The sequence below is a fragment of the Glandiceps talaboti genome, chromosome 18 (assembly GCF_964340395.1).
Source record: "Glandiceps talaboti chromosome 18, keGlaTala1.1, whole genome shotgun sequence".
Lineage (NCBI taxonomy): Eukaryota > Metazoa > Hemichordata > Enteropneusta > Spengelidae > Glandiceps > Glandiceps talaboti.
Genome location: NC_135566.1, coordinates 9,525,001 through 9,549,803, shown reverse-complemented (window position 1 = coordinate 9,549,803; position 24,803 = coordinate 9,525,001). Strand labels below are relative to the sequence as shown.

At 34.2% G+C, this 24,803-nt stretch overlaps 1 protein-coding gene across 1 annotated transcript; it reads left to right on the top strand.

Annotated features, from left to right (window-relative positions):
- Nucleotides 1–1,912: 1,912 nt before the first annotated feature.
- Nucleotides 1,913–23,753, top strand: LOC144449147 (TNF receptor-associated factor 4-like). Its single transcript, XM_078139614.1, has 7 exons — nucleotides 1,913–2,223; nucleotides 8,378–8,429; nucleotides 10,773–10,877; nucleotides 11,979–12,140; nucleotides 12,797–12,958; nucleotides 13,348–13,503; nucleotides 19,026–23,753. The coding sequence occupies exons 1-7, from the start codon at nucleotides 2,081–2,083 to the stop codon at nucleotides 19,641–19,643; spliced, it is 1,398 nt and encodes a 465-aa protein (XP_077995740.1). The 5' UTR covers nucleotides 1,913–2,080; the 3' UTR covers nucleotides 19,644–23,753.
- Nucleotides 23,754–24,803: the final 1,050 nt, after the last annotated feature.

The window sequence follows — 24,803 nt, the reverse complement described above, 5'->3', positions numbered from 1 at the left end:
GTGCCATGTAATGCATTTATGCTCTGTGTGTGTGTGTGTGTGTGTGTGTGTGTGTGTGTGTGAGAGAGTTTATAAATGTATATATACCGGGGGGGGGGGGGTATATATCTAGAGTTAATGCATGGTAATTTGCCAAGGACCTGTACTTCAGAAAAATTCCCCAAAATGAAAATCACGTGGGCAATGTAAGAACCAAACTTTCTCAAGTAAAAGGTTCTAGTTGTGCTATATGCTAGGCGTGGTAAGACTGGGATAAGAATTTATAGGGACTGGGGTGAAAATATTTCGGTCAAAATAACTTGTTCAGACCCCCCCCCCCCCAAGCTCTTAATAAAATAAAAGCTCTCCGAATTAATTGAACTAAAGCCCCTTTCCCTGCAACACACTGAAATATTTTGTGGAGATCTACACGTACGGTCACAGGGGACCCAGGAACTGTGTGACAAACAAAACAAAACAAACAAATAAATAAACTATCAAATAAATGACAAATGAACAAGCAAACGAACGACAAGTATAGGGACAAATAAAATAATTAAATAAACCAGCAAATAAACAGATACTCGTGGGGGTATACTAGATATGTTTTTTGTACCCATCACTATAAATATTATACCCCCACGAGTATCTGTTTATTTGCTGGTTTATTTAATTATTTTATTTGTCCCTATACGTGTCGTTCGTTCGTTTGCTTGTTCATTTGTCATTTATTTGATAGTTCATTTATTAGTTTGTTTTGTTTTGTTTTGTTTTGTTTTGTTTGTCACACGGTTCCTGGGTCCCTTGTGGTACGGTACACTTCCACCTCTGCTTGCGGGAGATACAAATTGCAGTGCACCAAATACAATACAATTCAATCCATTCCCACAAATACAATACAATTCAATCCATTCCCACCCCTCCCCGGCGTAAAGTCTGTTCGTTCCCCAAAATTTCCCCAGAGATGCAGCAGGTGTTTCTTGGAGTCTTGACAAACGTATGGACGGAGCCACGTGTAAAACATTAAGCCTCTCTACGCATCTATCATATCCAATCACCATACACATGTAAATAATGATCTCGGCAAAGAGGGACTTGATTAACAATGGCGGCAATTTGCTTTAGATTTCGCCACGAAACACACATTCTTTGTTGAGATACTTGGACAAGGTGTACCCTACTTTCCATTATTACCCTCGGAATACCCATTCACATTCACTTTATATGTCTTGTTTTTACTTGGCAAGTGCGTGTCTTACGTCACTGTTATTTCTGTCGATCGACAATGCATGGTTGCCAGATTATTCCATTTATGTATGGGGAAACCAGCTATTTTATTAGGGTTGAATTTGGTTCAAAGACAATTTAATCAGGAACAAAATATTTCATATATCCATGGTAACCGGGCTCTAAAGAAGCGATATCTCGAGGTTAGGCATTTCATTATAATTTCACAGTAGGGGTTGTTTAAAAACTAAAGATTACAATGAAACAGAATTTATTTGTATTCAAGAATGGCTCGGTAATGTTATTTCATTGATTTTAGTTGACATTTTATTGGAAAAGCAATAAATATATCGACATTGTCAAACATTCAGGTGCATCATTTAGTATTAAGTCGTAAATAGATAATTGTTTATTAAAGGGGATCGATAGTCAATTTCATACCATGCCACAGTTCCCTTTTTTTGCGAATCTTGCGAGTTAACTTTACGTGAGGGTGAGAAATCTGCTGTTAATGTTTTGGGCGCCGATTTTTGGTTCAAAAAGTAACACAAATGTATTTGGTGACGAGCTATATATAAAATTGGGTAGTCATCATCTAAAAAGTACCGAACAATAATACTTTTATATTACCGTCCCCATCCTACTAGAAAGCTGACCGTACCTCTAAAGAGAATAGTCTTGCCCGTGATCAGCTGTACAGGGCAAGGGAGGGACAACAAAGCTTGTGGAGTGGAGCGATCTAGCGAGTGGGTCGCCGTTGTCGGGACAAAAACAGACAGATTTGGGAAGTGAGGCAGCTTCTTCTAGCTGTCGGTGATCAGTTCTAGAACGAGTAGACGTTTTTGAAACAGTTTGAAGGACAAAATCACCAACGATGCCCGGCTACCAGTGTAAATTCATCGGGAAAGTCCACCGGAAGTATATTTGCCCATTATGTCGACATCCAATGAGAGACCCAGTGCAGATAACAACCTGTGATCACCATTATTGCGATACTTGCCTGCAGGAATATTTAAGGTGATTAATCATATTTGTTATTCTTCACAATGTTATGGGTTGGGTTTACAGGATACACCGGTGTAATTCAGTATACTATGTACCGTTTGATTTAGCCGATCTCTCCTTCAAACATCGTCGACATTGTACAATGTTCGTTCCTGTTGTCGAATGAATCGACGAAGCCCTTGATGGCGGTGCTTGCAACCACATGCTATATTTATAGCGGTGGATTTTTAAGGATTTGTGACAACATTTCTGCCAATGATTTTATATTCAGCAACATGTTAAAACACAAACTGTTAGAGAACTTGAAGGTGCTAATTAAGTTTAAATTTGTTGTTTGAACTACGGCACGCCAACATATTGTCTACGTAAACGTGTAGTACACATTACCATGGATATATACGGTAAATAAATGAACATAAAAACCGAGCTGAAAAAATGTTTATTTTGTCGAAAATGTTTATTAAATGAATTCCTGATTGCAATAAAGTGGGGCGGTCTGTACACTTGAAACGCCGATTCCTTGAACAAAAATAATAAAAAAGCGACGTGGGCAGGTCTCCAAATTACTTCTATGATTGTGTGAAATAGTCGACAATCGATTATCATGTTGTTGTCTATAGACAATTGTATTATGTCACAAAACCGTGACACAAAGCCCTCCTACATATACAAATACTTGTTTGGCCTGTCATAACAATGTTAACGATATACATTCAGTTGTAGAGCTTTAAAAATTACGAACTAAACAACAATCACATAGTTGCTCTTTGACGTGATATGACGAGAACATGACTAAATTACTGTCATTGAAAATTAAACATTTTATGTATCACACGAGGTAGGGAATGAATAAATGGCCCTGTAGTTGAAAAAGCTCTCACCACCGTGAAAGCCTCGTAATACAATAGCCGTGGGTCAGCTGTGTTGGCGAGGTTTTCTTTTATTTCGTACCCGTATTTAAACTATTATGGGGGGTTACCAAATATGGATTTGGGTTGGTATATGTGATTCAGATGCACACAAACTGTCATTTGAATATAAAAACGAGTTAACGAAGTACCAAGGTCGGTAAGAAGGAAGTCCACCCACGATCTCATCACCATTATAATGGAACCTATTCGTTGATACTTGATCAAGAAAGGTGGGATTGGGTCTTTGTTTTGTTAGAACAAGGAAAGACAAAAGAGAAATAAAAAAAAACTTTCCACTTAATTACCCAACAATTGTATAAAGTTGCGCAATTTATCACATAGATCTCTTTTCAATTTTGAGATAAAGTAGTGATATTTGAGAAAGGAAAGGGTGTGGGGGTAATACTTTAACATCTGATCTTTGACACTAGATTGACCTTGTCGGTAGCAGAGGAGGAAAAAAGTTCATCGACTCCTACACAGTTGGTAAAGACATGCTGCTTTGATGCACATGATTTCCTATTTCAGAATGTCTGAAATAACAACTTTAAAAAAAAACAACAGTTGCTGAACAAACACAGGACAAAATTTATTTGTTAGACTTTGATTTTAAATTCCACCTTCAAATAAAATGTTATGTATGTGCTTGTACACCTGTGTACCAACCCTAAATAAAGTCAGAAGTCAATTTATAGTGTTTATGTTACTACTGGTTTTCACCCATTGACCTTATACATGGTTACTCAAGCATGGAACTAACTGCATGAACTAAACATGCCATGTCATGAGAAATAGAAAGAGAACTAAACTCCCCTCTGTGAAAATTTATTGAGAAATGACAACAAGTTAAACTGTGTAAGTTTTCACAGATTTTGTTTCATGTTTTATGTTCTCCTTGGCATGCTACTTTTTTCCTGTAATGTCTTCAGACAGCATCATTACATTTCTACAAGTTATTTGATTTTTAGCACAACTGAACTTGTTCAGTAGTGCTATAGGGATCGCCCGGCGTCTGTCTGTCTGTCTGTGTGTGTGGATGTGTGTGTGTGTGTGTGTGTGTGTAAACAACTTAAAGTCAAAAACCGCTGAACCGATTGCCACGATATTTGGTGGGTCCATTACTTTGGGTGTCTACTTGGGAAATTGTTCAAATCAAAATGATCGCATCACAGGTGTGTGATTTGGGTCAAAAAATGTGATTTTTGGTCAAAAAACTTAAACTCAGAAACTACTGGGCAGATTGGTGCGAAATTTGGTGGGAACATTCTTAAGGGGGTGTAAAGTAAGATTTGTTCATGACGGGATGATTCCATCAGTGATATGCAAATTAGGGCTAAAAATGTGTCTTTTTGGTTAAAAATCTTTAATTCTAAAACTACTGAGCAGATTGGGCTGAAATTTAATGGGAATGTATCTAGGGATGTATGGACGAAGAAATATTAAGCATACCATGATTCCATGAGTGATATGCAAATTAGGTGTAAAAATGTTCATTTTTGGTCAAAAACTTATATCTCAAAAAGTACTTGGTCAATTAGTCTGAAACTTGGCAAGATGTTTCTGAAACTGTTATTCTGCAGATTTTCTTAAAAACATTTTGACAAAATTGGCCCTAGCAACCATGACCACACCCTTTAGCAACAACCAAATGGCAGTATATTTTGGTCAAATAACAACATCATCTGGTAAGCAAGTGAGTAAACATTCAAAAAATGTATGCAAATACCCTAGCAACCATGACCACGCCCATAGCAACAGCCAAACGGTGGTGTATTTCACAAAGATAACAATAGGGTTTAATAGATAATTGAATAAACATCCAAAAAATGTATGTAAATTTGCATAGCAACAAGACCACGCCCATAACAACAGCCAAATAATCACGTATATTGCAAAGATAACAACAGGAATAGAAAGACAGATGAATAAACATTCAAAAAATGTATGCAAATACCCTAGTAACCATGACCACGCCCATAGCAACAGCCAAACGGTGGTGTATTTCACAAAGATAACAACAGGGTTTAATAGACAATTGAATAAACATTAAAAAAATGTATGTAAATTTTCCTAGCAACAAGACCACACCCATAGCAACATAGACTAGCATATGGATAAACATTTTTAAAAACTACAGTTGTGCTACAACGCCATTGGCGGTATTTTTTATTTTATTTTTGTAAATGTTTGACCAGTTTTTGTTTTATTTTAGACTAGTAGGATAGTAGACATTATTATGAATGAATAGTTATCAGAATTATCAAATTCCCTACAAGAAATTGATCGGAATATTAAATTTTCATATTCCGCCACTCTTCTGTGATAGAGTGGTTAACAGATCCTAACAAAGACATTTAATTCCAATATGTTATACCATTAGTAATAGTATTCAGACATTCCATAGTCTAGGAGCTATGGCTTCAAATCTCTCCTCTGGGTGACTAGAGCTCTTGAGAATTGAAGCCATGTAGACTAGACATCCCTTGCTACTTGTAGACGTCAAGGGCTCAGTACAGCCAGAATGAAAGAAGGGCAACATAAAAACACATATACACACACTTATAACACAGGGAAAACATGTCGGACAGTTAGTGGACTTTGAACTTAAAATGCATTCCTTTATACAGGTCAATATGACATTTTGCAATATGAAGCTTGGATTTCCTCGGTTAGTGCTACACTTTTCATCATGAGTTTTTGCAAAAAAATGATCATCGAAAAAAACCGATCAAATGAATATTTTAAAGGGGATGTGCAAGGGGAGGGGGAGTTATAGAGAACAGTTTAGAAAGAAAATAATGTTTGTAAATTACATATTTAAATGATTAGTTTAAGTTTTATGATCTTTATTTTGAAGTATAGTTTATGAAAAAATAAAGATTGGTCATTTACTAATTACAAAAATAATCTTCTGAAGCTTCTTTGTAGCTAGTTGACCTTTGACCTTATTTTCATAATGAAAATGACATTTAGCAGTGTGAATGTGAGGTCAGTGGTGAAATGGGACAGTGAATTGCATTTCATAACGCCTTTGTTTTCGTAAAAAATAACTTGGGCTTTGAAAAGGTTTATTTGCTAAATTTCTGAGGATTTCTGTCTCAGGAAATCAAAAATCAAAAACACATACATTTGTAGATTAATGTTTATTTTTGACTAGTTACTGCCATAAATTGAATGTAGCAGTTTCTAAATCTGGTGATTTTTTTTCTGGAAATGTCAGGGTAAAAATTCATTTCATTGTTTCTATTATAGGAGTGAACTGAACTTGGCATTTTAATGAGTCATTTGTATGGTGTGTTTTCATAGTGTAAATACATGTTGTTTGGTTTTTACATAACTGTTAAGATCAAGGTATGATAGGGGCAACTGCTAGAGTAGTGAACAAACATGTAATTTGTAAGGCCTAAAAAATTATGTGGTTCCGATTATGCTCAATTTTAGACTTAGGTGGGGTAGGTAGATTTTTTTTTTCACGTGTGAGTGTCTAGTTCAGGTAGTTATGTTTTCCATTGTTTTCCATATGGTCTCTGTGTTATTGGTTTCTTCCTATCACATGTACAGCCATTACAGATTGGAAGAACACTTTTATAATTGTCTTTTTAAGTTGATGTTAGTTTCCACATCCATTATTTATTGCAAGACTTCATAATTTTTGCAATTCTATTATTTTTTTTCTAGAATACTTAAAAAAAGTTTAGGGTCAGCAATGAAAAACTAGGTGGGGTCTGACCATCCGGTAACCGGAACAAAACATTTTTTTTTGTTCGGACTAACCAGGACAAACCAAAACTTCAAGTAAAAGACCTGATATCATAGCTAACTCTTTCTTTTGTGTCTGATTTTCAAACTGTTTAGGGTTAGGCCAAAAAAAAATTGAAAGAATTGTTTCTGGTCAGGACAGTTTGTATAAAATGGTGTGATGACGCTTAAGTGATACGTGCGTTGACCAGAAACAATTCTTTTTGTTTTTGGCCCTATCAACATTTTGGAATGGAAAATAGGTTTGCTTGGCTCATTTCATTGATCAATATCACAGGTAGATTTTCTCTATCTTCATTCTTGTATGCTGTTTCACTTTGCAGTGTTTTTTAGTCTAATAATGCTAATATGCTATGTCAATATTCAACACAGTTGTCGCCCACTTAGCATCCAAATTGTCAATGTAAAATTTGTTGACATTTCAGCAAACATTCACCAACATTTCAACCACTCCACAATGTAAAAGTATGCCAATTATCACATCAGCTGGGGGTTTTGAGCTACAGAATTCTTATTCTCTGTTTTTTTTCAACAACAAGATACTTGAAAATTAATGATCTGTGACACTCTGAGTGGTTTTTCCCATAAAACATGTTTGAGGTATATGTTAAAATATTTTCATTTTGTTTAATGTGAAAAGGGGCGTGTCTGGAATGGTTCACAAATGTGACATTTATTATGACACCATTTGGTATAATGCAAATGATAAAATGAAAAATTAATACAATGAATTATTCATTTATTCAGCATTTGAAAACTCAGTGAATAATGCAGTATTTTGTGATATTAATTAAAAAATCTGTTTGCCGTATCAGTTTTGTGTTGTAAGGTGAATTTTTGAGGTCTGAGGTGGTAAGAGAGGGGAGGGTCAGGAATTTTTTAGATCCAGGGTGTCAAATTACTTCAGCTTTGTGAGACACAATGAGAAGAATTCATCCTGGGGCAAATTGCATTGTGCTCTCACAGTCATGCATGGTGAGTTGAAAAGGGAAGCCAATGGTACTCCGATGTCACTTCGGACATGTAATACATTACTTTCTATTCACAAGGATGAGAAAATGAGTAACCCTTTATTTAAAGTTCACTACACTCAACTGAATTCCAAACACCATTCCTTCCGAATTTCAAATACCACTCACATCTGATTAAACGCAATTAGTGGACGAAGGTTAAAAATAGCCTGGGAGTTGTGTTTTCAATTTTTATGTAATGACTTTTTCTTTTTTGTGTGACAAGATGTGACAATATTGTCATAATCTGTATTCAATGACTCCACCAAATGTCAACAGTTGCACAAAAGAAGGTGCTATGTTTTGCCACTTCAGAAAGGAATGTTGCATTTTTTGCATGTTTTGTTGCAGTAGAATGACTCCATTTATCCCCAAGGTAAACCTATAGAAGTGTATGTGTACTTTATTTATTTGATAAAATTGCCATACTATTGCAGGGATTTTGCTAATGTGTATTTTTCCGTCTTCTTTTTTTTTCCATTTCAGCATAGGGATATTTCAGTGCCCAGAGGACAATATACCCCTGGACTATGCAAGAGTAAGTAAAAAAAAATAAACAGATTAAGCTTTATGATTTTGATAATTTGTTGCATAGATGGAGTAGTTGTGCAAAGTATCTCATTATGAAGCACATTTATGCAAATATTCAGTCTGTGTTCATAAATTTAACTTCATTTTGTACCAAGAAATACTAATACGAAAGCCTTCACTAGGTATCCGTCATCATGTTTTTCTTGGTGTAAAATGTAGTTAAATGTACGAATAAAGTACCTCAATGTTGAAAAATGTGGAAAGTAGGTAAAATCTGTCTGCTTTTGTCTATATTTGTTGCACAGATTCTTAAACTGTATGATACAATGTCTAGGAATAAATATGCAAGTTTAACCAGTCTCCCCCCCCCCCCCCCCCCCCCCCCCCTGTTACCAAGGTACCCATTTCTTTGCAAAAATACCTTTGCACTGTTTGACTAAATTATTGTCCACCCACCACCGGATACTCCTCATCAGTAAGTCACCAACCGTTGTCATAGTTACTGGACTAAAATGTGATAAAATCAATCTGATACAGTGATAATCTAATTACAAATTCAAAATTCTGAAAAAAGCTTTTGAGTTGAAATCTCTGAAGATTGATCTAATCTTAAATATTTAATTACATAGCACAACAGCCAACCTTTAGTATACTCACTAAAAGTTACTTAAATTGAAGATAATATTTTTATGCTTTTTTTTACTCCAATAAAGTTCACTCAAGTTATAAATTATGTTAAAGTCTTTGTGCATATTTTATCAGTTAACAATGGTCATTTACTAAAATTAACATTTTTTAAATCCAAAGTGTGTATGTAAACAACTTCAAGTCAAAAACTGCCAGACTGATTGCCATGGTATTTGGTGGGGACATTACTTAGGGCATGTGGATAAGAAATTGTTCAAATGAAAATGATAGCATCAGAGATGTGCATTTTGGGTTGAAAAACATGATTCTTGGTGTGAGAAAATGCTTTTTTTAGCCCACAGTTGATCAAATGTACTGTAACACTGATCTGGTTTCAGTTGAAGAAAGACAGATATGCAAAAGAAAAGTATAAAAACAATTTAAATTAACTACGTACAATCAAATAATAAGAGTTGATGAATTTGGTTATAAAATATTTGATGATGGTGTTGGAGTCTTAATACAGTAAATGAAAAGGGTATTGTGTACTAAGAGATGGACATCCTGTAGTGTTTTTGTTAAGGGTTGGTAACCTTGGTAACAGGGTGGGGGAATCTATAGGCATGCATCTCCATATCACGTGTCATAATAATTTTGGTGTAGAAATTTGGTTGTAAACTGGGTTAGGATTTACCAAGATAAGAACAGTGTACAATATTTTTGCCCAGGTTTGGTAACCCTGGTAACATAAGCTGGTAAAAGGATGCATTGATTTCCATACTTTGTACCTTAGTTTTGGTAGGCAAATTTGTTGAAAAAAAACTTGTGGAACTTATCACTCAGGTAGGCTTGATCAGTGTGTCATAGGTCAAAATGAAGGTTTTCTTTGTGAGGTGATCACCACACAGTAAGAAAAAGGGTGAACACCAAATTTTGGTGGGTCTCAACCAATTGCTGTGTGCTAGTTGCGTGTCTAGAGGGTGACACGACGTGACATATTGTCCTCAACAAAACAGTTTTTGTATGAACATACTTTGTTTAATCAAACACCAGCAGATATGATATATATCTTTAGTTCTAATTTCATTCCTGTGTTACCATGAGCAGTATAGTTCATTTACAATGTTTACCTTGTAGTTCAATAAATTGAAGTTAAAGTATACGATATCCTATCACCATTATCTCCTACTAAGACTTAGAATATATTATTAAATAAGAATGAAGGAATTTGGTCCTAGTCTTTATTGGACCGTATTTTATTGCTACGTATTTATCAATGTATTAAAATCAGTGACTGATTGACCAGGTGTGGTTGTGATACAGTCAATACTGTGTATAAATAATGCAGAGATTTTACCAGTAAATCTTAAAACCATTGACAACTAGAATACTGCCTATAACCAAGTCTGACGAGTGCCCTCTATCAATGTGTCTGAGTGCAAAAATTAATTAATTTTGGATCATAGGCAAGCACTGTCCTGCCGTTCTTGTCTGTTGGCATAAGATGATGACAATGTTTGGGCTAACAAAGACAAGCGCCCTCTATCAATGTGTCTGCATGCAAAAATTAATGACATATATTGGACCATAGAGAAGCACTCTCCTGTCATTCTTGTCTGTTGGTATAAAATAATGACAGTATTTGGTCCAACAAAGACAAGCGCCCTCTATCATTTTGTCTCTTCACATAAAGTAATATCAGATTTTCCTCAAATTGTTTCAGATATACCCAGATGATGATATGGCTGATGAGATCAGTTCCATGACAGTTCGTTGTAATTATCACAGAGACGGCTGTCAATGGTTTGATGAGTTACAAAATCTACAGGTGAGTTTGGCTTTTTAGTCTCGCTACCTTAGTAGTTGGTACACTGGCTTGATATCCATGTGTGAACAGTACAATGAAAGGTGCTTGACAATTGTATTGTTTGTCAATGAATTGTCCGGTGTTGGTTGTAATAGGGTATGATGATAAGGCAATCGTACATACTTTGACTAGTCAATATACAGTCACTGAGGTTGGTATGTTTGAGGGGCTAAGTTGATTTTACATATATATATATATATATATATATGATCAGTCCTATGTTTATCGTCTATGTCAGAGGTTCGTTGACTTCCTGTAATTTTTAGATGTTAAAAACTCCAAAAAAATAGATAAAAACATGAATGCTCCAATAATAGACATTCATGTCTCAAGAGGGCGCCAGACAAAAAAATCCTACCTTGCTGTCTAGTCAGCTCTTGGTAATTCATTCAGCATTCCACTTTTCATATAATCATCAACATTTCTTCAGCCAGATAGATACATCTAATAAGACTTTCTTACCAGGTATTTGAACTTCTTAGCAATTTGAATTGACAAAACTTGTGAATTTGTTCTCATCTCCCCTCAAAATTAGTGTGGTAGTGTATAATGTGAAAGAACAAGTATATCATACTGTCATTCTCAAGAGGGCGCCAGACTAAAATTTCTCACCTGTTTAGTTAAAGCTATTGTCAGTTAGTATACAATCTGTCATATAATTGAAAATTAAAAGATAATGAAAGAAACTCCAGTACATGAAAGCCAGAAACTGTTGATATAAGACTGACATGCAAGTGAAGCCAGTTTTAATAGTTACACTGTTTTTATTGGTATTTTGGTAGTTGGATCGATCATGTCTGTGTCACAAATGTAAATCAAGCCAAAATTATCCCATTGACAAATCAAAATAATATTGTGAAAATTGACAAAAAATAAACAAGAACACCTCTAACCAAAAATACCCTCAAATTCATATGTTCTATAGCTATAATGAAAAGTATAACCAGTTAACCAGCTGTGCAGAATGTTGGGGTATTTAAATGAAGCGTGTGCTGACCAGAAAAAATTCCTTTCAATTCCTTTTATTGTTGGCCTTATATAGTTATTTGTATTTTTGTACAGGATCATTTGGAAAATTGTTTGTATGACAGGATACCATGCACAAGTAACTGTAGTGCCAAGATACCAAGAAAACAACTCAAAAACCATCTTGCCAATGACTGTCCTAAGAGAAAGGTGGTGTGTGACTCTTGTGGAATGGACTTCAGTGCTGCAATGGTAGATGTAAGTGATACACTGTAGTTTTAGTTGATGTACAAAAAATGTAGTCTTGGTTTAATACCCAGACTCCTCTGGCTGCCATTTGGAAGTTACTCTCTTATGACCAGACAGAGTGTTTTTAGCCATTGCCAAATGGGTGTAATTATAGTGATTGCAATGCCGTACAGCTAGTGTTTGTCATCAAATAAAAAAACACTTCCTCCAGGCATGCATTTTGGACAGCCACTGAATTCTTTGAGTGTCTCTTTGACATGTTTCACCCTTTATGATGCTGTTATTATGCGTCCATGCATGTTATTAAAAGTGATGGCATAAGTTTTGTGTAAATTTTTGTCTGTGGTTATAATGACACAACTCCCCCCCCCCCCATTGTTAAATTCTTATCATTTCCTTTGGTACCAGGATCCAGGAAATTTTTATCTGGTAGATAGAGGTTGCTATATGAATGCTTTAGTCCTATATGTGCTTATAGAGGCTGCAATGGATTGTATGCTCCCCAAGGAGTTGAGGAAGTAAAGGGCCATTGTGCCGCTATAGATCTGTGCCAGGGGGTAATAATTGTAAAGCACTTTGAGCACAGAGTGGAAAGCGGCATATAAAAAACGAACATCATTATTATGTGGTGTGTAATCTGATTGTGTTCTCCATTCTCTCTGCAGGGACACAAAAGAGTTTGTTCTTATGAGAAGATGTCTTGTATAAATAACTGTGGTGCAAAGCTGCAAAGGAGATACATGTCTAATCATAATTTAAATGAATGTCCTAAAAGATCCATACCTTGTAAATATTGTAAGAAGCAATTCATTTATGATACACTCCAGGTAAGTCTAACTTTTACCCCCTTTTTCTGCCTCCTCTTCCTCCCACAAGGTCCATTGGTAGTAACTACTCATTCAATGGATTAATTCCATCATTTACATAATGTTTATCTTTGGGAATGTTGGAATTCTTTTCATCAAATACTTTTAGTCAGTAAGAAGAGATATATTTCTTCTTTTGCGAAAATTATTTATTCATTCTTCAAGCAATTAGTTCAAAAGACCAGCTATTTGTTTTCATTAGGAATTATGCAGTTTCTTTTAATGAGAGTCGTACAAATTTCAAATAAAATTTTTTGACAAAAATCGTAAAGTTTTTTTTTGGACCAAAATAAATACATTCACACTTATATGAACTGTTTTTAAAACAAATTACTATATTTTCTTTTCAGAACCATCTTCATGAATGCCCTAAGTATCCCATTGTATGCCCAAATCGCTGTGATCCACAACGAATCAACAGAGAAGATATCGAGAGACATCTGATAGATGACTGTCCTTCTGCAGCTGTAGCTTGTCCATTTGAAGAACATGGTTGCAAACATAATGTAATTATAACTAACTTAAATCTACTCTGTTAGAATAATAATAATACATTCTTGTACCACGACCAAGGGTTCTTATTACTTACAAGGAACATTTCACCTGTTCAGGTTGATGGGCTTTGTCAAACTATCCATTTGCTGGCTTTACTGCTAGGTGGCCAAACGGACAGTCAGTAAACAGACAGTTTGACAAAATCTGTCGACCTGAACAGGTGAAACATTAGTTGTAAGTTAAAAGAACCTGTGTTATTACAATGTTTTACCAACCTAATGAACAGGTTTAAAGATATTCAATTATAGTTTAAAGCAAGCGAATGGTTTTGTGACGGAAATCTACTTATGTTTCGAAGTCCTTTTAGTACGTTGCCATATCTACCCTGTTATCGGGGTTCTGATGTCATAGCACAAAATCCTATCAATCACTTTATCTTTCCTTTGTTGCCATAAATAGCCATATTTCCAAATCAAGTGACACATCCAGATTTTCGAGTCATTTAATAGAGCCTGGTTTCCAAATTTTTGAAATGATTAAGCCATATCCAAATCAAGTCATTTATTCTGCTTTTCAAATCAAGTGATAGAGCCCGATTTTCAAGTCAGGTGTGATCGACCCAGATGTCCAAATCAGTTGATATAGCCTGATATTTCCAAATTAATTCAACCAATTCATAGAGTCTGATTTTTGAAATCAATTCACAATCTGATGTCCAAATTAATTCAAATTATATCATAGTCTGATTTCCATATTAGGTGATATAGCTTGATTTCTAAAATAATTCAAATCATTCATAGTCTGATGTCCAAATTAATTCAAATTAATTCAAATTAATTCATAGTCTCATTTCCATATCAGTTGATATAGCTTGATTTCTCGTCTGATTTTCAAATTAATTCAGAGAGTAAGATTTTCAAATCAAGTGACAGCACATGTTTTCTAAATCAAGTAATTAATACTGTAGCCTTGTTTTAAAGGATGCAGTGTTCACGCCAATCTGATTAAAATCTGATGTTAGATAGGCTGGTTTTCCTGTATTTACCTTTATTCCATCGTTATTGCGTCTTTTATGTTAGTTTTTTTTTTCCTTTCAAAGGCGTTCGCCCAGGAAAAAAAAAAATAACGTAAAAGACGCAATAACGATGGAATAAAGGTAAATACAGGAAAACCAGCCTATCTAACATCAGATTTTAATCAGATTGTGTTCACGCTAACATTCACCAAATTCGCAAACATGAACTTATTTTCAATTTGACAAAAATATTTTATGCCTTGTTTGCCTTAGTGATGAACAGAAATTCTCGTTAGATTTTGACGGTAAAATGATAGTTCACAACATATACTTCATGGTAATTCTGGCAGTCGCCATCATGAGGGGTTTACTTTAGCAGGGCGAGGCACCCTGCTTTATTGTATTGCGTCCCGCTTCAAATGTTGTGACACCGTTGTATGTGCCATGTGATAACGTATTTCCCCTCCACTGTCTACAGTCACTTGCATGGCAAACGTGATGGTATAGACTTTCGACTTGTATTCTTCAGTATCATGAAAAAAGTATAACAGACTCATATACCTTTTGATAAAGTGGGGAGGCTGTGTCCGATAATTTGGTTTTATGTTCAAATTTACTCTGAAAACACTTTTAGGTTAATAGTTGGCCACTGTATATCGCGGAGTTCAACCATGGCGACTGCATACAAAATTCCAACATGGCGGATACAACAATGACGTCACAAAATCTCGCGAGTTTTTGAAGTCCTCCATAGTAAAGTATAGCATATGTAAGTCTCACTTATCACGAGATTTCAGCGTATATACATGTATACTTCCCTGGTCTATGCAAACTTTTTAAAAATGTTTTTTGAAGTCTACTTGTCTCTGGACATTTAGTTTGAAATAATTGTAGCTTCCCTGAGAAAACTAATCATTATTTTTTGAAATGATTTGAAATAGTTATGGCTTTGCTGACAAAACTAATCATAATATTGTTTGAAATAATTGTAGCTTTCCGGACAAAACTAATCGTAATATTGTTTTGAAATAATTTGAAAGAATTTTAGCTTTCCTGACAAAACTAATCAAAATTGTTATGCAAATCATACAAATAAATAATGCAAATGAGCTGCCTTGCTTTCAGAATAGTGATAGTGATCTGATAACATATAAAAAGTACCCTATAAGTAGTTACCACAAACATATATGTACTGTTGTAAAAGCGTTATTTATAGGGAGTTGTTGCAGTAGACAAAACAATGAACATACCTTTGTTGTAGTAGGATTTATTTTGAATTAATTTTGAATGCTCATAGCCGCGAAGAATGAATTTGTAAACTTGAAGTATGAAATAATTATTAAACAAAATTTTGGCTAATCAGTTTTCAATTTGGCTAATTGAAATTGGGTAACAGTAGCCAAAAGGGCTAATGGTTTTCAAAACCTACTGCTAACACTGGGATGTGACTTATTTTGTAAATACATTCACTGAACTTCTATCAGGAAATATCAGTAACTGTTCTTGTAGTGTTGCAAATCAAGTTTTTATTGATGAATAACCAGGAGGATAAAACTATCAGTTGTCATCTAGAAACAAAGAACAACAGAAAATCTGAAAAGTAAACTCATTCTTACACCATCCTAAGATGGTGTAGGAAGTCTACGTAGTATTTTTATACATCCCACGGCAGATGTCGTTTTTTTTTCACTGCACTGTCATTACCACTTTATCACCACTTTGTTATCACATCTTTGTTATGTTTCTGAAATGTGTCAAACTTAATAAGATTTTTTGACAAGAGAAATGTTTACATAGTTGAAATCTGTTTGCTATCTTTACTTCTTTGACAACCTTTCAAGCCCAACACCACAACAGCTTCACTTATTTTGCAATATTCAGGATGAATTATTTTTGGTGATGAATTTTGATGCCTTTGAAAATCACCTTCTACACAAAGCATGTGAATTTCTACTCAAACCTGACAAAAAAACATGGATGGAATTGTATTTTGTTATGTTAATATCTCATGGTCAGTACAAGTAGTAATATGTATAACATCAAGGAAATTGACAGAATAGATTGGACAAATTTGTCAATATTTTGTTAGACTCATTATTTACCATGGTGACAGTTGGCATATTTTGAAAGATTATGCTATTATCAATTATAATTTTCTGCTGTCAGGAAATAGCTTTAAGCTATAATTGTAGTTCGAATGTTGAGCTTATTAGCAGGATATAACATTACATTTCAGACATGTGACATGACTTGGGTAATGTCTGTTCTCATTATTAGACTAATTATTTGCCATGGTGACAGTTGGCATATTTTGAAGGATTCTACTATTACCAATTAAGATTTGAGTAATTTTCTTTAGTCAAGATATAGCTTACAGTTATATCTTACAGTCACAGCTAATATTGTTTGAATAATATGACAAGAAACAAAATTATATTTCAGATAAAATGTGTTTGCGTAATACCCAGTTTACAGTTATGTAGGTTTGATTACTTTTCTTTTGTCAAAAAATAGCTTAAATTATGCTTATATTAGTTACATTTCGTGTGTTAGCGAAATGTTCAGCTTTAAGTTTTCAATTGAGATTTGACCAATTTCCTTGATAAAAAATGAAATGGTTTCAGGTCACAGCTACCTGGTAGTATGGTTTGAATTTGAATCTTATTTTATATGGCCGGAGGCAAAATTAATATTTCAGGCATTTGATGTTATGAGTTTATGTCATGTCTGTTTTGATATAGCTATTTTCAAAGTTGTGAACACCTTTTTTAAGAATTTTCCCACGTGAGAAGTGTATATATCATGTCTTAATTTACCAGATTGTGTAGGCATTGAAAATGTTTGAGTCAATTCATGTGACAATTGTTCTAATGAAGCAGATAACATTTCTATGACAAATATCAAAGGTAAAAACCCTTTTGCAAAAATGCCAGACTAATGAACAGCTGTCCAATAGAAATAAATGTGACTTTCGAGAAATGGAGTCAGACATTACTGAACCTCAGGTTATGAAATATAATGACATATAATGACTAGTTGAAAAAGTAGGAAAATTGGACAGAAATATGATAGCCTTCCTGTGTAGCACTGTCAGGTGTACTCATGAAATAACACACACACACACACACACACACATACACATACACACGTGCACACACACACACACACACAAAGCATACATACACATATATATGGCATAACAACGGTAATTGATTTCGCAAACACAATCACAAATTAAGAGTATAGGTTTTAACTTATCATGCCTTTTAGCTATTTCCTTGATGGTTTTCAGTATGTATTGATTTGTATGTCTCTGCTTGTACAATGAAAGATACAAAGAAGAATAATACAGGCTTGGGCTTGGCATAATGAAACAAAGTAGTGCTATAGGCTTGGCGAATTTTGTCAATGTGTGTGTGTGTGTGTGTGTGTGTGTGTGTGTGTGTGTGTGTCTGTGTCCATGCATGTGCTTGCATGTGTGTGTATGTCACAAAGTAACTGACAGACTGATAGCTAAGATATTTGGTGCGATAGTTACATCGTGTCTTGTTGAGAAAGTGTTACATGTACAGATGTAAGGCAGTTCGGGGGTAATAATATTTTAAGAAAACAGAATATAGCTTGGTCTGGTTTGGTGGGAATAACAAAATTATGCACCACTAGTATCTATAGCAAATAGATATTTTGGTAACTATGTATAGTGTTCATATATATATACATAAAACTACAACAGCTAATCCCCATAGTCCCAGCTGAGACACAATACTACATTACATACGTATGTACATACATACATGCACACATACATGCATACATACATACATACATACATCCATCCACCCAACCATCCATCCATCCATACATACATACATGCATACATACATGCATGCGTACATACACAAATACACATACATGCATACACACATGCAGAATACATTTGTACATGCATGCATACATACATACATATATACATACATATAAACATACAGTACGTACATAACTACATACATACGTGTATACATACATAAATACATACATACATGCGTCCATACATACATACATACATACATACATACATGTGTACATGCATGCGTACGTGTATGCATATGTACATGTGTACATATATGCGTACATACATGCATAGATACATGTGTACATATATACATACATACACCCATTAACACACACAGGCATGCATACATACATACGTACATACATACATACATACACAAATTACATACATACATACATACATACATACATACATACATACATACATACACACACATACATACATACACATGCACACACACATACATGTACATACATACACACACATACATACATACATACATACATACATACACATGCACACACATACATATATACATACACATGCACACACATACATACATACTATAATGATATGTATATTTGTACTTAATCTGATAGTGTGTCACATAGCAATAAGTACATATTTGTATACTACAATTAATTTATGCGTGTCTCTCCTTACAGTCACCTAGGTTTGCATTAGAACAGCATCTTGATGACAGCCTTAAAGTACATTTGGCTTTGGTGTGTGAGGTTGCCAAGAAACAGCAAGATGAGATCCAGTTGCTACGAAACCAGATAGATGTTTTGACTAGCAATACTGATGGCACTTTACTGTGGAAAATTAAAGACTTCTCTGCCAACTTTAACAAATCAAAGAAAATAGATCACATGCAACTTCAGAGTCCTTGTTTCTACACCAGCAGGTTTGGTTACAAACTTGGAGCAACGTTGTTTCTAAATGGTAATGGAAGTGGTGAAGGAACTCACATGTCACTCTATGTGAAGATGCTCCCAGGGGAGTATGATGGGCTGTTACAATGGCCATTCACCTTCCCCATAGAATTTAAACTGTTCGACCAAACTGATGACTCCAAAAGGAGAAAACACATCAGAGAGATGTTTACAGCTGATCCTTCTTGGAAGAATTTCCACAGACCAAGCAAAGATGTGCACACATTAGGCTATGGGTATCCAACATTTTTATCACATGAACAACTCAAATCTATTAAATACATTAAAGATGATTGTGTCTTTATCAAAATTGCTGTTGATACCTCACGAATCATCAGTCTGATTTAAGGAGGTGTCAAAAGTCAAAGTTCAAGGGTCAAAGATCTTTCCTTATCAGTCCTCTGTGTCAAAGGTCACAACCTCTATGTCAAATGCCATTTATGTCACAAGAAAGGCAAAAGATATCTACCTCCAAAATTACCATAACTAAGCAGTATTACGATTCAGACTTTTTCTGAGGTAGTGCCTTTAAAACAGACTGCTCTGCAGCAGCAAATACATACCACTGTTTTGATTATTCTTGTCTCTTGAGTTTTCTTAGTTAAAATTTAATTTTAAAGCACTAAATGTTGTGTCAGGAATGTTACGTGATTCTAATATACCAATGCTCATTTTGCAAGTTTTCAAACTTAGTTGTGTTTCTTTCCATTCAAGATGTTTTGTAGTTGTGGAAAATGTAACCTGGTATATATACATATACATTTGAGAGGCCTGCTGGTTTCAGGCTCAGATGTTTTCAAGTTTTGGGATCGAATCATTGTTTCAAAGCAAAAGTTTTTTTCCTAACACAAAGTAGAAAATCAATATATGATCACTCTGTCAACAAAGATTGGATGGTGCAGTCAAACACTTTTTTGACTTTATGTTTGTTACTGTACTGATAGTTTACTTAGATGCAATGTTTGATCAACCATGTGAATTGTTATTTGAAAAATGTATGAATATTGGTATTGTCCACCTTTGCAAAAATGTGGGGTTTTAGTTTATCATTTTTACGACTAGAAACTTACATTACAGTGGATGTAATCAAGAAGTTTATTAAAATGAACTGCTTATTTTAGTTGAACACAGAAAAGTAACTTAGATTTAATACAAGATCCAGAAAAAAGGCACCTTGGCAGGCTATTTGTCATCAAGAGCTAACAGATTATGTACATATGTATCATCTGCAAGTGAGCAATTTGTGCAATTATGTTGACATTAGGAAAACATAGGTCAATGAACCATCCAGACATATTTTTAGTTACAAATCTTGGAGTTGTGACTGTTAAGCTAGACAATCCAAGACTTCTGTTAATTGCTTATGACTTCATACGCATAATAAATGAGGTAAATTTAATTATCTTTTCATGAGTAACTCAAATAAACCAGCTAAACTTAAACATTACGTCTAGACTTTAAATTTATCCTTTTAATTTGAATGTTTGACTCAATGTTCAGTTGCCATGTGAACAGTTATGAGGTCAATAGCCAGCTACTCGCAGCAAGTGGAGTATTATTTCGTTGATCAGACAACCAACAATACATTTACTTAAGATGGTCAAAATATCAGTAATTGGACACTGCGCATGTCAATTAGAGTTGAGTTTATCCATGTGTAGTCTGGTAATAGGTTGAAGTTGTAATAGTGATGGGAGTACTGATTTTAAGGTGTGGAGCCAAAAATCAGTTTGAATGGATTTATTCTACCATCTTCAGTGTACAGCTACACAAATAGGTGATTCAATATTCAGCATGTAAAATATTACAAGCATGTCGTCATATCTAACAAAAAAGTTTCAAAAACCGTTGCAATGACGGCTTGTGCAGCTTTACATTTTTCTTTCTATGATATGATTTAATGAGGCAACTTGGGAATGATTATCTAGAGATGTGGTTAGTACATTTCTTTGGTAGGAATGTTCAATTTACATGCCTGAATCAATAGAATAGTCTCCTATAGTATAATCCGCACATCTTGAGATTCACTTGTTCTCATGGTTTCTGCCTTACTCTTTTAAATATTTTTAAAAAAGTGATTAGGCATTTTTTTGTAGTATTTGGTATTCAAATATGCAAATATTTTATTTAGAGAATTTTGAAGCAATGCACTGAAATTAGTTGTTATAGATGGAACCTAGCAGTTGTTTTTATTTTCTCAGATGTGTTTATCCTAATGCTCTTATGTAAAAAACTAAAAATGATGTGTGAATTGGTTTTACTTTTGTGTAAAAACAAAATATGTTTTAAAAATATCAGACACAAATGATTGAAAGGATGTGTATGCAGTTGAGTTGAAGATTAATATAATAGACATCTTACTAGGTATTATAAGTTGATGCAACTCAACCTGATATTGTCAAATGCATGGAAATTCATCAATTTGTTGAAAACGTACAAGGTGAAAAGTTGTGTTTTACTTAGCAAACGGTGCAAAAGTTGTAGCTTATATGATCCATAAAAGTAGTAAAATCTCTGCTGTTCTGAATAGTTATCAATGTTTTGTTTGGCAAACAGGTTAAATTTATATGCAAGAATCAGATTATAATAACTCTAGTAAGAAATTGAAGACAACTACTTTTGAAAATGTTGAAAGTATAAGTCATGAATTTAAGGAAAGGACGTCCTTTGAACTCTCAGATTACATCGCTCTCATATTGATGAAACTCAAGCACTGGAAAAGTGACAACTCTAGCACTAGCTCTATTCTTTATGCAATGTATAAACTTACTTGTTATAAACAAATATGCTTAATGAAAAGTATTGCTTGTGAATACTAATGACTGGCCAGCACTCATTGGGAAGGGAGGGAACTGTAATGTGCTTCAAAATTATTAACTGTGAATTGTAAGTTATTCATATATTTCCTTATCTGTTAATATAAAGAAGTGTGAACCCAAACATTCATGCAGATGGGGTTTTGGGGATAGTATGATGTGGGCGAGAGAATTATCAACAAGGTTTAATCCTTAAATGTGCCTTGAAAATTCAAAACACATAACAAACTTTGTAATAGCCAGTCTTTGTTTGCAATTATCAAATTTGTTGACGTGTAGGTTGTTCAGAAGTCAAGCTAATGTTTCCATCAAGGGATATATTGTTCTTGTGAAAATAAGACAAATGTTAGTTCAACTTATTGTGGATGTCATGAATATTATGTTAATATAATGATTCATGATCTAGCCGTATCTGGTATGATTCCATTTAAATTGTTCAATGTATTACAGAGGTTTTACATTTGTACCTGACGTTAGGGTAGAATATGCCTCTGGGACCAATCTGGGACCAAATTTCCTTAAAATAAAGTACTGAAAACCTCTTCAAAATTTTCCGTATCAAAAGCCTGCTCCTGGTCCTTTCAAATATTATTGAAGAAATGGGGTTTCACCAGCTTAGTTTCAAGGACATCAACACTCTTTTATTTTCCCAAAGAGTTAACACAGTATTTGGAGGCCATATTGGATTCTACGGCCATATTGGATTCTAAAGTGGTTTAATCATTTTGACTGCTATTTAAACAATGTATATGGTGATCCTTGATTTTTTTCTGAATTTAAAATGGGAATAGGTTGGAGTTTTCTTGAACAAAGTAACAGCAACATTTTAAAGAGTTTATATCTGAGGTGCTTTCTATGTTTAGGAGGTTGGACTTTACCTGCTATTGAAGTCATACACTGCAGGGATGTAGTATCGACATAACTTACATTATTCTAGGAATAGCAGGTGGCTATTCTTTTGAATTTTTCAGAGGTGAATTTCAGTCACAACTACAACACATTTTCTTAAAGGCTCTACAGTAGATGTGAAGAAAGACACAGTCTAAACACCACATTCCAAGTCAGTATTACAAACCACAAACATGTGTTTTTTGAAAACCAGTTATACTATGCTCCCACCTTTGGCTCATTCTGCATACAACGAAAAAACACTCATTGTTTTGTGTGTAATTTTTAACTTTTATTATTGCTAGAAGTCATTAAAGGGGTACCAACTGAGTTTACATGTGTTTACACTTTATGCTGCACATTTTATAAGGTATTTCAAGTATTGTATTTACTAAAGCACACTTAGCCACCACTTGCAATTAACTTAACTCAAACATGGTATCAAGATATAACTGATAAATTATCCAAGAACATAATTTATCATACATATAAAAATGTTCAAGAAAACCCTACGATACAGCTGACTGCTTTAACAATGTCAGAAGACAATTGTAATGTTAGAGAAGGGATGCATCGACATTGTAATCATTTTATTTAATCAAAGTTATTAAGCAAGTATTTTCACTTGAGTAGAAAGCTTATAAACTCAGCTTGTGCCACTTTAACCGTGAAAGTAAATATTGTCTTGTTATGTAATCTTATTCCTGTGATGCTTTGTGTTTAAGTGTGAATCAGTTTTGGAAGTTACACATCTCATGGAAAATACATGTATGTGTTGAAAATAAACAGTAACTGAATAAATTCTTTCTGTCTGTGAATTCTTAAATAAAGTATACAACTCTGTGCAATTGGACAAATTAAGTTATACATATCTTGTTATGAGATGGGCTATAGATGTATCACCACAAAGCATTATTCTTTCACCGCATGTATTTGGATATATCTGGCCAATACACTAGTGAAATATAGAAGTATTTGTAATGAGATCCCCATAATATGATGAAAAGTTCATATATCACACGGAGTTTACCATATCACCACTAGGAATTAGACATATCATCACAACATAGGACATATCAGCACCAATGTTTGGACATATCACCACGTTATTAAAGTTGGCATCACGAGGAGTACAACATATCAACACGTGGGTTATGTTTTACCTGTTTGAACTGTTCTATATTTTTCACTTGTGATGTTAGTTTTAATCTCAAGCAACTATCACATCACTTTTATACACACATATAATGGCAATGAATACATGCCAAATTGTGGTAGACAAGTTACACTGTCGACATCATCGCAGAGTTATGTACACGCCACTATCTACATGAAGGTGGAGCTATAACCAGACGGAGTTAATATTACTTGTAGATATATTACTAGTAGCTCGGGTCTAGGCTATGAACTTGTCATGTCAAATTGATTGGATTAGGAAAATACAAATACGTTTCTAAAATATTTTTTATCCAAATGATTCAAGGTGCGAAATAGCTATGCTGGTGGCCAAATATTTGGTGAAGATACTTTTTGGACGTTTGTGGATTAAAAATAATTTAATGCAAGCTTATTTAGTACTTTTCATAAATGGTCTATATATATATATATATATATATATATATATATATATATATATACATACATATATATGTATGTATGTATGTATGTATGTATTAGCGTCTAATGGGCTATATATGTAAATTGAAATATCAAAGTTGCTCTTGCACATGGTAATTGTTATTTAATATTTAAAATGCTCCAGCTAATAAACTGGTGGATTATTATCTCCTTTGATTTGAGGAAA

Excerpts from the sequence above, each read along its gene's own strand:
- LOC144449147 (XM_078139614.1), top strand. The coding sequence starts at position 2,081 with ATGCCCGGCTACCAGTGTAAATTCATCGGGAAAGTCCACCGGAAGTAT. Across the intron at positions 2,224-8,377 it reads TGCCTGCAGGAATATTTAAG|CATAGGGATATTTCAGTGCC; the intron begins GTGATTAATCAT and ends TTTCCATTTCAG. Across the intron at positions 12,959-13,347 it reads TCATTTATGATACACTCCAG|AACCATCTTCATGAATGCCC; the intron begins GTAAGTCTAACT and ends TTTTCTTTTCAG.